The following is an 11,971-nucleotide window of genomic DNA, read 5'->3' as shown; positions in this document are numbered from 1 at the left end:
GGAGCCTTTTAAGTTAATCATCTTCAGTGTTTTGTGAAAATGTCTTGTATTCAGAAAAAGAGAATATGAGAACTTATATCTTTCATTCTAATAACAGACATCATATATTTAAGGAAAATATGGAAATTCAAGTATGAAAAAACATCACTGATTGTTGGTTAGTTAATCCATTTTGTGTGTTCTGTATTTACTATGAGACATCTTCATTCTCTTATCCTAATTTCTACAACATTTGATTACTTACAAAATGTTATGACTAATTTCAGAGTAGTGTCATTTTTTGGTGATGAAACTAAAAATATTATACCATTGTCCAATCTTACATTCATACATTAAAAATGGGTTTATCGGCTAAAGATGCGTATATTAGTCTATCCGCTAAATTATAATGAACAGATTCAATTGAAAGTTATTTCATATCTATTAATTAACTGCCTCAAATTGATGGGGCATTCACTTAAATTTTTGGATCCTACTTATATATTTTAAGGCTAAAAAATTTCAACTGGCCCATTAGCTCAGTTGGTTAGAGCGTCGTGCTAATAACGCGAAGGTCGCAGGTTCGAGACCTGCATGGGCCAATTTTTTTATATTTTACATAAATTCATAAAATCACCTTTCACTAATGAACCCACTTGGACTGCATTTAGGAGTAACTTAAGTAATATTCCTTGTTTTCTTCTTTAGAAGGAATAAACCTTTATTTCTCTCTTCAACCAACATTCAAGCATTCTCAGTTTTAATTAGTTTATATTTGATTATAACATGTTTACATTGTCATTTTCCGAGTACATAAGAATATTAGCATATGTAATACATAATAATTATCAGCAAAGTTGCATCATTCCAAGACTGAGTTTTCCTTTTTACCCTTCATATGCTTCTTCAATTCCCTTGTTGCACTCACTATCTGTTGCAACTCATCTATCAAGAAAGAGATCCTGGAACCCTTTTTCTTCATTGAATGTAATCACTTTTTGAATCTAATGATAGACCAAGCTCAGGGAACTTCCAAAATCTCACTTAACTCAGTTTCAACACTTTGCTTTTGCCTTAATATTTTTTCTCAAACAAGAGCCATTGTCCTTCACCAAACACATTTTTTCGATCCTTTGACATGATTCCATTAGTTCCAATGCACGTGTTGATGGCATTGCATTAGGCTTAGCACTTCCAATATATATTATCAACCAAACGTGCAACCACTCTCAATAAATCCACATATTTCTTGATGTTCTCAAATTTGTCCACAAAGTAATTGCATGAATCAAGAACATCTCAATGATGATAAAATTATTAAAGAATATTATTTTCTCTTCTATGATTTGCGGTGTACTAAATTATTGGGTGTAGATGGGAATTGATATGATGAGGTTTTAAATGAGGGTGCGTGGTGCAGCAAGACAATACCCCTCTAAAGCCTTCAAGAATATGGGATTGCTTCCAATCTATCAAGCACGGATACGGATACGTGTGTCAGAAATATGATAAAATTATAAGTGTAAATCAAAATATACAAAGTAAAAAATATAATGGAAATTGAAAATCATTGCCCTCCATAGCAAATCTATCTTATCATATTTTAATGAAAACGGATCTATTTTATCTTATTTTATTGAAAAGGAATATATATATCTTATATTTTACTCGAAACGAATTCATGTACCCTATATTTTATTAAAAACGAATCGAATACGTGTCTTGATATTTATTTATTTTATTTTATTTTTTAATTTTTGGATATTCTACGGATTCGTATCCTTCGCAAATCCGAGCGTATCCATGTCGGATATATGTCGGACACTGACTCGTGAGGGTGTTTGACGAATCCGTACTTCGAAGCTTCCGATTATTGAAACTTGTTATCAATTAAATATCTCAATATATAAATTAGAAAAATAAAATGAAAATAATGCACATAATTGCATAACTATTAAAACAAATGAAATTGATCATATAAGATGAAGTTCTAATGACACACAAGTTTTGTTTTGAAGCTTTGGATAAAACTCTGAATGATATCATGAACTTAGAAGAAAATATAGATTCCAATTTTGGCGGCAAAGTCATTATTTTTTGTGGTAATTTTAGGCAAATACTCTCGATCATTCTAAGAGGAAGTCGTTCAAACATTATCAATGCAACAATTAATGCTTCATATCTTTGGCATGATTGCCATATATTAACTTTGACATTGACAAAAAATATACGCTTACAAAATAGTATCAATAACATAAATCATTTACAAACTAAACAATTTGCACATTGGATTTTAGATATAGTTGATGGAAAATTGTCCGAACCATATTATAGTTATGCATTGATTGATATACCTAATCAATTTCTAATAACTAATCATAATGATCATATGCATGCTATAGTTTCAAGTGCATATCCAAATTTAATACATGAATACTTGAATGGGGAGTTCCTACAATGTAGAGTTATTTTAGCTTCAACAATTGAGATTGACGATGAAATAAATGATTATGTGTTATCATTGATTCCAAGTAAACCTTTCAAATTTCATTTCGTTATATAGTCATAATTTTTAGTATGATCTAAATGACATTTATTTCTAAATGAAGGTGATGAAAGGGAGTATCTGAGTTCAAATTTCATTGAAAGCTCAGACACTAATGACAGCGAAGCACTGGAAGGACTTAATCCCTGAGTTTCTAAACTCATTAAGAAATTCGGGGCTACCAAATCACGAAATTAAATTGAAGATATGAAGTCCAATAATGTTATTGAGAAATATAAATCAAACTCAGGGATTATGCAATTGGAAATGAATGATTGTAAGTAGGTTGGCAAATCATGTCATTGAGGCAAGAGTAATGATAAGTAAAAATGTTGGTCAAACTTTCTACATACCACGATGAGTATGTCTTCATCACAAGTGTCATGGCCTTTCAAATTAACAAGGAGACAATTTTCATTGATTGTTTCATATGTTATGACTATCAACAAGTCGCAGGGTCAGTCCTTAGCAAGTGTTGAGTTGTACTTACCTAGACTTGTTTTTAGCCATGGTCAACTATATATCGCCTTTTCAAGAGTTCAAAGTATGGATGGACTAAAGATTTTAGTACATAATAAGGAAAGAAAATCATGTTCTACTACAATCAATATAGTTTTTAAGGAGGTTTTTCGAAACCTATAAATAGGTAACTTCATCTTCATTTAAATATAGCTAAATTCTACTTATTATATTTTCTTCATGCATTTGTTCCATTATAAAATAACTTGATTGTAGTCAACTATATTGCAGGTGGGATATGTACTTCTAATTTTCTCACTCATGAACGAACCCAATGGGCTCACAGGCCAGCCCATACAACCCAAAACAAATTTTGAAAAAGCCCATAGCTATTTTTGTCCAATAACAAAAAATGACACCTAGCGTGGAAAACTGAAAAGAATACAAGTAGCAGCACCGAATAACCTTTTTCATATTTCGCTCTCCCTCTCTTCTTAGCTTCATTCACCTCTTCCGCCGCTCTCTTCTTTTCTGGTAACCCAATTTTCTCTTCTCTCTATTTTCAATCTCAAATTTTAATCTTTTTTATTGTTTTTACTCTTCTCTTTCCTATCTATAGAGGAATTTTGAACATGTATGTTACGATGTTTGATGTTTGGTCATAGTCTTAGAAACTTGTTTTGTTTATTGATTGGTCACTCACTAGTTCCAAGTTGCTTACAATTTCAACAACAATTTTGAAAGCTTATTAGGACTAAGACTAAGGTACCATTTAATCGACATCTCAGAACATGACATAATAGATTATTCAGAGTTCTATTCTATGTTGTTTTTGTTTTTTAAATAATGGAACACAACACTGTCAACACAAAATGATTAAAAAGTGTATCATTTTTCAAACTAAAAGGGTAGAGAACCAAATGGAATAGTGTGAAACGTTCTGTTTCGTACTCTATTTGTGCCGAACATTGCTTGATACTGATACATATACTAATGATGGAGTAAAATCAAAATGAAGCTTTTCAGTATTTGCCTTAACTACATTAGAAATCAAAAGTTAATTATTTGGTTCTTCTTATCATTTGTAGAATTTATTGCCACGTGAATCATGGTTCCTTATTTTTGTTTTCCAAATTAGGTATCTATTACTGCAGATATTAAGTTCATTACTTGGCTCAAAGAATTCTGTCTTAGCACTCATGGCAACTAGTAAGTTAGACATGTACATTTTCTAAGGAATTTGTTCATATTAGTTATTATTTCGCACAACTACTAGATAGTATAATGAACTGAGTTGTTATGAGTTTCTTGCAGGACTTCAGTTTGAGAACTCTTGTGAAGTCGGAGTGTTTTCTAAACTCACCAATGCTTATTGTTTGGTTGCTATTGGAGGTTCCGAAAACTTCTACAGGTTCCACTATTTTCTTACTATTGAAAATAAATTTCCTAATGGATTTTTCTCTAGATGAATAAACTAATGTGTTTTTGGTACAGTACATTTGAGGCTGAGTTAGCAGATGTTATCCCTATTGTCAAAACCTCTATTGGTGGCACTCGTATTATTGGTCGTCTTTGTGTTGGTAAAGTTTTTTTCTTGATGTTTATATTTTTACTGAGTATGATTCCTTGCTTTGGAGTTTGGATATTATCGGTTGTTAAGCAATAAGAGATGGTTCCACCCTCTCCCTTTCTCTGTCAGTGACATTAACAGATGTTATTGTTTTAGCAAAACAAGGAGATTGTAGTATCAGTCTCTCCTGTTTATTTATTATTGTTACTGGAACCTTATTAATTTACTCTTGTATTGCAGGAAATAAGAATGGTCTTCTCTTGCCACATACCACCACAGACCAAGGTAACTTTAGTTTTTATGTTATATGTTTGTTTTATTCTTAATACTATTGATGCTATCTTAATTTCAATCATTATTTCCTGTCAAAATGTGTTTAGTTCCCCTTCCACCATGAAGATAAAATACACCCTGTTATTTTTATCACTAAATTACTTTATCTCTTCTTTTAAATAGCATTGTCAAACTAAATTTAGCCTAATTTTAATGATCATAGATGCTGAAACACCTTTGTAATTGGTTTGTATTTCTTTTTTTGTTCATAATGAAAAGACAACTTTTATCTATGTTATGATTGTTGGTTCATGTCATATTAAAATTCTTAATGTTTCATCTTTGTCTTGGTATAGAATTCTGTACTATTCGTGTCATTATATTGACTTATGGTACTTTATTGTTTTGTCATGACAATTACTGAAGAACTTCAGCATTTGAGGAACAGTCTGCCTGATCAAGTTGTTGTTCAGCGCATAGATGAAAGACTTTCTGCTCTGGGAAATTGTATAGCATGTAATGACCATGTGGCCCTCACGCACACCGATCTTGACAGGGTATTGTCTTAATTTTAGATTATAACTCTTTTCTCTATGCTAATCTCTCATGCTTGTTTAGTGCTGGAGGCCGATGTGGAGAGAGTCATATTTTCTTGTTAAACATGCGTGCTGAATAAATAAATGCACAAATTGGAACATTTGGTGCTTGTCATTGTGAGCGTGGCCACCTTAATCCTTTTTCCAACTTTCACCGTAATCATGTGAACTCTATAGTTTCCTGATAATAATAGAAATTTTTCATTGAAAAGTTTGCTGTCATGTATGGTAAGACTAGGTAATTTGAGTATTTGACCACCCTGTAATCTGTGACCTGTTGAAGTCCTTTTTATTTGTGCAAATTTGGGTTCAGGCCTTTGGGGTTGTGTATTTAATATATAATCCATGTACTTCAGCTTTTATCATACAGAAAAAAAACCATGATGGAATAGTTATTGAACTTTTCTTTGGTTTTGGTGGCATAGAAATAAAAATGACCAGGAAAACAAGAAAATTATGTAGCTATGTAACTAATGCTGGTTTGGAATTAAACAAAGTCATGTAAGATGATTCAGATTTATTAAAGGCCTCATCACTCTAGTTTGTCCACTCAAGTTTTTTCTTGTATGACACACTTGCTAGTATCAGTGGAACTTATGTCTTGGACAAAGAGTCGTTCCTGACCTACTTTGTTCCATCCAAAAAAATTGGAAAGGATTAAATTGAACAACATTTATCTTCTGGATTGTTTAAATGGTTCTTAACTTACTCTACTATTCACTTAATGTTTTTGCTCAGGAAACTGAAGAAATGATCGCTGATGTTCTTGGGGTAGAAGTCTTCAGGCAGACTATCGCTGGTAATATTCTCGTCGGCAGTTACTGTGCATTCTCCAACAGAGGTGGTTTGGTAAGTACACAATGCATATTCTCTTGAAATTTGCCATTCAGATATCCACACTATTTTACCATCTTTTAAGTTTTGATCATACACTTGTTGCAGGTTCACCCTCATACTTCCATTGAAGACTTGGATGAACTTTCTACACTTCTTCAAGTTCCTTTGGTAGCTGGGACCGTCAATCGCGGCAGTGAAGTTATAGCGGCCGGCATGACAGTAAATGACTGGACAGCCTTTTGTGGTTCAGACACCACAGCAACAGAGCTCTCTGTGATTGAGAGTGTTTTCAAGCTGAGGGAAGCCCAGCCTAGTGCCATTGTGGATGAGATGAGAAAATCACTCATTGATAGCTATGTCTGAGTTATGGTGGTGATTGTATTCAATCTTCATACTATGATGTACTGTTTATTTCTAAAATGTTAGTTTTCATGATAGTTTATTCGTTTTTCCTTGTTAAAAAACAGTTTTGGTAATATTGTCTTTTAAAATACGAGAACACAAATTTGAGACAGAGTTGTAGTTTTCATGAGTTGTGTGATATATTTTTTTCAAATAATTTTTGGGTTGCATTAATGTATGCCTGGGTAAAAAAATTAACATTGGAAAATTATTGGTTTGTCATGCATAAATCAAAGGAGAAATAATAGTGAGCCCATGATGGTATAAAACTATGAATATAGTCTTTAGTTAATTTGGGATGACTTTTATTAATGCTTTTCAACTAGTCATATGCTTGAGAAAAATATTGCTAGCTAAGTTCATATATTTTGTGTGTATTTATTGAAAAAAACAAAAGGTCCCTAAGACATTCATTCATGTACAAGTTTAGTATCAAATTATATACTCCATTGATGGGTATATAACAGTTCAGAATATTACAGACATTATTATATGCGTATGTTAAGTGATAAAAACTCATTTTTGCTTCTGCACACGTACTTTTCTCTCTTTGCTCCAAGGCCATCATAATCTGCACTTTCACCAACTCTTGCCTCTTTGCTCCCCACGCTAACTGCCATCACGCCACCACACATGCCCCATACTACCACAGACCAAGGTGATTTCTGTTATTATGCTTTACTTTTAGTACTGTTTGATGCTATCTTAATGTCACGTGGGTTCTATCAATTTGTAGACCTCACATGATGCTTCCACGATATTGAAGTTGTGATGATATTTGCCGTATCACCCGACAATTTTTGTGACACCAAATCATGATAATGTAGTTTAATAGGTAAGAGTTTATATATTAATGGAAGTCTCGCTTATTGAGTAATTTTCAATAGCATTGTCAAATTAATCTAGCCTCAAATTTCTGCAATCTTAGATGGTGAAACACCTCTGAGAAGGATCTTACATTATAATGGCTAATAAACTTTCCATTGCTCATGTTGCCATTAATTAACAATGACTGCAAAACTTGAAGATTATGTAGATAGGTAAACAATGTTGGTTTGTCTATTAAACAAAGAGTATAAAATCTATACACTTTTAATTACTTGTCGCTCAAACTAAATTGCATCCTCTCAATATTTGACAATTGGTAAATTGATCAAGGAGGTGAATAGTTGAACACCACTTTTCTCAACTATGAAAGTTGAATGGGAATGTTTTTTACATTGTCACATCTCTAACAATTTCGGTCAGCACTTCACACCGTTTAATGCTTTCCCATCCAATTGTCTTTCCACGTGAATATCTCATTCATGCACTCATGCCTGCCATCACGTTAATTTGGGAGTTGGATTTTGGAGGGAAAAGAAGAGAAAAAAAAGTTTGAGAAACATAAAATATATTTATGAGATGACTTTCAAACCTTTTTATTTCCATTCAAAATCTAACTCCCAAACTAACTATGAGAGTATTTTGCAGTACATGTGAAACAAAAATAATATGAGAAAATATTGTTTTTTATTTTTATCATAAAAGGACTTTTTATTTATTTTCATTCGGTATAAGTTCTTCAATATTAATTTATTAGTAATAATCTATTTGTTGAGTGTAATATTTATATATTATTAGTTTAAAGATTTATATACAATTAGTTTATCATTTATCACTCAATTGTATTATTTATTTTGATAACGTATAAAACTTTTAAACTATTTGTTTAGGTTTCATCATTCCTGAGACCCCAATTATTGTTTTATATACACTTCAATTGCTTGAACATCCTTCGTTTTATAGAATACTTAATAGAATCACAACGTTTTCTTCATGTACTGCTATGCTTGTTCATTAATTTCTAATTTGCCGAATTTTCTTGGTTTTCTTTTCATGCTTTAACGTTTAATTAGAAGTGCATTGAAATTTTTTCAATATTTTCATGCACTTCAAGCTTAGTCTTTCATGCATTCCTATTTTTTGACATGGTTGATATGGCTACACTAGAAATTTTAACCAATAATTAATTTTCAACATCACAATGGATGAAAATTGATAAAGGCTATTAAATATGCAGTCTGTGTATTCATGCACCGACACTTTAATTAAGCAAGATGTGTTCATTAAAATAAATTAATCATTTTTAGACTATATTAGATATTCCTATCGCCGAATCAATTTTCGATTTGACAATAGTTTCTTACGCGATGTTTGATATATGGAGTTAATGTTTTAACATTACGAAAATATCGTTTAAAAAGGTAAATATTCTCATATTTTTTTTCAAAATATTTGTCGGGGGAAAATAATGGGGAAAAGAACAATTTCATTGATATGAAATTGAACTCTTGTGAAGGACGTGAGACTCCATGATAATGTTAGATTCTCATGGAAATATCAAAATTTTAGTGTGAAATGATTTTATGTCCTTTTTTCCCTAACCTCTTATTTTTAATCAAGGTTATTTATCACATTCCCAAATTTCATATCAAAGATATAAGGACATGATTATATTGGATAATCTAATCGATCTCATTCAGCATACTTGAAAATGGCACCAATTCACACTTTTACGGTTTTACCGGAATGAGTTGTGACACTAATTTCTACTTTAATAATTCTGATTTGATTTTTTAAAGCAAAACAAAAGGTTTATATCATTTCAATTTTAAAAAAACCGAAACATTAATCTAATATAATTATATATAAATTATTAATTATAATTATGCACTTATATATATATATATATATATATATATATATTAACATTAAATTACACTGGCACCCCTGAGTTTTATCGAAATTACACAATCCACCCATCACTTTTTTACACCTACGCACGAAAAATAAGTATAATCTTTTAAACAAAAAATATGATAAATGCAATTTAGTTAAACAAAACATGATATATTGTGGTGACAAGTCCATATAATATATGATTCACTTATCAATATTATTTTTGGTTCATTACAATATAGTATAAGAGTGATTTAAAAAATATTTCTTAGAATTGTTGGTGCATTTTGTAACCAAAAATAATAAAGATATATTGATTTGTATATTATTTGAAATTGTCTCCGCAATATAACATGTTTTGTTTAACTTAGTTGCATTATCACATTTTTTGTTTAAAGGAATACACATATTTCTCATACAAGGGTGGTCAGTGTAATGAATATATAAAAATTAGGGGTTTGTGTAGGCGTAAAATAAATGATGAGTGATTTATATAATTTCACTAAAACTCGGGTGTCATATAATTTACTCCTATATTAATTATTTATAATGTCATTCAGTTCAATTAAACAAATATATTAATGAACTACTTAAACCTTATAAATGAACTTTCCGTTATGATGTGTGGCTGAGGTTTTTAACCTTATAAGAATTCCAAATTTTATTTTATTTCCAAAATTATCATATATGTAATATTAATTAACAAAATATTAAAAAAAACGTGGATTGATAGTATACATGATTTGACCAATCCACTTAAAGAAAATAATACTGTTTTATTTTTACTTAAAAATACAGTTTTAATTAACGTGAACATAATATTTAAGTAATCCATGATACCAAAGGTTACTAATCATTTTAGAAAAACTTAATTCTTAATTAGAGAAGAATGCAACTAATAAAAAATAGTTTAAAATCTATACATTAATAATATAAAGTTTTTTACACTATCGATATATTATCCACCATTAATTTGTATTATTTTTGTTTGAAAATCAATGATGATTAAAAATTAATGATAAATAATTTATTGATAATATAAAAAACTCTTACACTGTCTATATACATACTAAACCCATGAAACATTAGTCGTGGATTGTAATTCACTCTAAAGAAAGCATGATGGTAATATAATTTTCGTTTATTGGTTTGTGGGGAAAATCATTGAAGAGGAATCATAAGTGGAAAAAAAGCAGGGCAAAATGGAATCATTTGTGCATAAACTAAACCATGACATGCTTTTATTAAGCGAACAAATATAGATAAATTAATAAAAGAAGAAGAAATCTAAGTTTTTTAATTTAGGACATTTATAACGGATTATTTAAGCTTATAAAGAGTATTTAATAATTTATTCAAGAGGATTTTAATTATTAAAGAACAAATCTAAGTAAGCTTTGTTAATTAGGAAAATTTAAATAAGGAATACTTAACAATTTACATTAAATGATTTAAAATATTTAGAGAGGTAAGTATTAAATAATTTTTCATCAGCTATTTGTATATTGGGAAAAGAGGATAAGGCTAACTGGTTAATATTTCTTATACATGGGAAATAATTTGTCATTTTATTGTACCACTTAATATTCCACATTTTTTGTTTGGTCTAACAATTTTTATATTTATCAAATATTTAAAATAAATTATTTTTTATTTCATTATACATATACTAATATCAATTGGGATGAATTCTCACACAATTTTTTTTATAATCATGTGGTTAATTAATATACTGAAATGTATAATATTTAATAATTAACTCAACATATGATTACAAAAAGTATACGTTACTAATTAATTAAGTGCATGTACAAAAATGTGTGTGCAAAAATATTAAAATAACATGGTTTGTCACCTTATTGAATACCTCTTTTTACACCTTTTCATTTGGCTAATTGTAAATTAGCAACAGCCATATCTCATGTAAGTAGATGGCACTTACCTTAAGATAAATGGTAAATTATTGTAAAAATCTGTAAACAATCCATACAATATTCATTACTCATTTCTAGTACCAATATTTAAGAGAATTAACCTGATTGATTGACATAATAGTATTAGTGTATAATGAATTTAATATACACACACTCACAATATAAATATTTTTACACTGTCAACAAATTATTTATCATTCATATGTTAATAATTATTAAAAAGTAACATAAATTAATGAGGAATAATATGTCGACAATATAAAAAATTTACACTATCAATACATTGGTGGGGGATCTTCAATCTATGAGTTGCAATATTCCTTCATGGGCTAAGTGAAATAAGCATATAGGTGGACTTGACAACACATCTTGACCCAAAACCTTAAGGCATTAGGTCTATGAGTCTATCTACTTATATGCTCTTTAATTCATCAATTTTGTCCAATGTAAAATTTCTTCATTCACACTTAGAATACCGAACATATATAGATTTTAAACTCATATATATATATATATATATATATATATATATGAGTTTAAAATCTATATATGTTCGGTATTCTAAGTGTGAATGAAGAAATTTTACATTGGACAAAATTGATGAATTAAAGAGCATATAAGTAGATAGACTCATAGACCTAATGCCTTAAGGTTT

At 29.9% G+C, this 11,971-nt stretch overlaps 1 protein-coding gene and 1 non-coding gene across 2 annotated transcripts; both read left to right on the top strand.

The window, feature by feature from the left end:
• TRNAI-AAU lies at positions 508-581 on the top strand. Its single transcript has one exon. It is a non-coding gene; the product is annotated as a tRNA-Ile (tRNA).
• LOC109335072 (eukaryotic translation initiation factor 6-2) lies at positions 3,449-6,788 on the top strand. Its single transcript, XM_019571129.1, has 8 exons — positions 3,449-3,517; positions 4,122-4,192; positions 4,298-4,394; positions 4,478-4,563; positions 4,794-4,838; positions 5,253-5,383; positions 6,161-6,271; positions 6,365-6,788. The coding sequence occupies exons 2-8, from the start codon at positions 4,183-4,185 to the stop codon at positions 6,620-6,622; spliced, it is 738 nt and encodes a 245-aa protein (XP_019426674.1). The 5' UTR covers positions 3,449-3,517; positions 4,122-4,182; the 3' UTR covers positions 6,623-6,788.

This window comes from Lupinus angustifolius, chromosome LG20 (genome assembly GCF_001865875.1).
Source record: "Lupinus angustifolius cultivar Tanjil chromosome LG20, LupAngTanjil_v1.0, whole genome shotgun sequence".
Classification (NCBI taxonomy): Eukaryota; Viridiplantae; Streptophyta; class Magnoliopsida; order Fabales; family Fabaceae; genus Lupinus; species Lupinus angustifolius.
The sequence above is the reverse complement of the archived record's forward strand: the minus strand, read 5'-3'. Positions and strand labels throughout refer to the sequence as shown.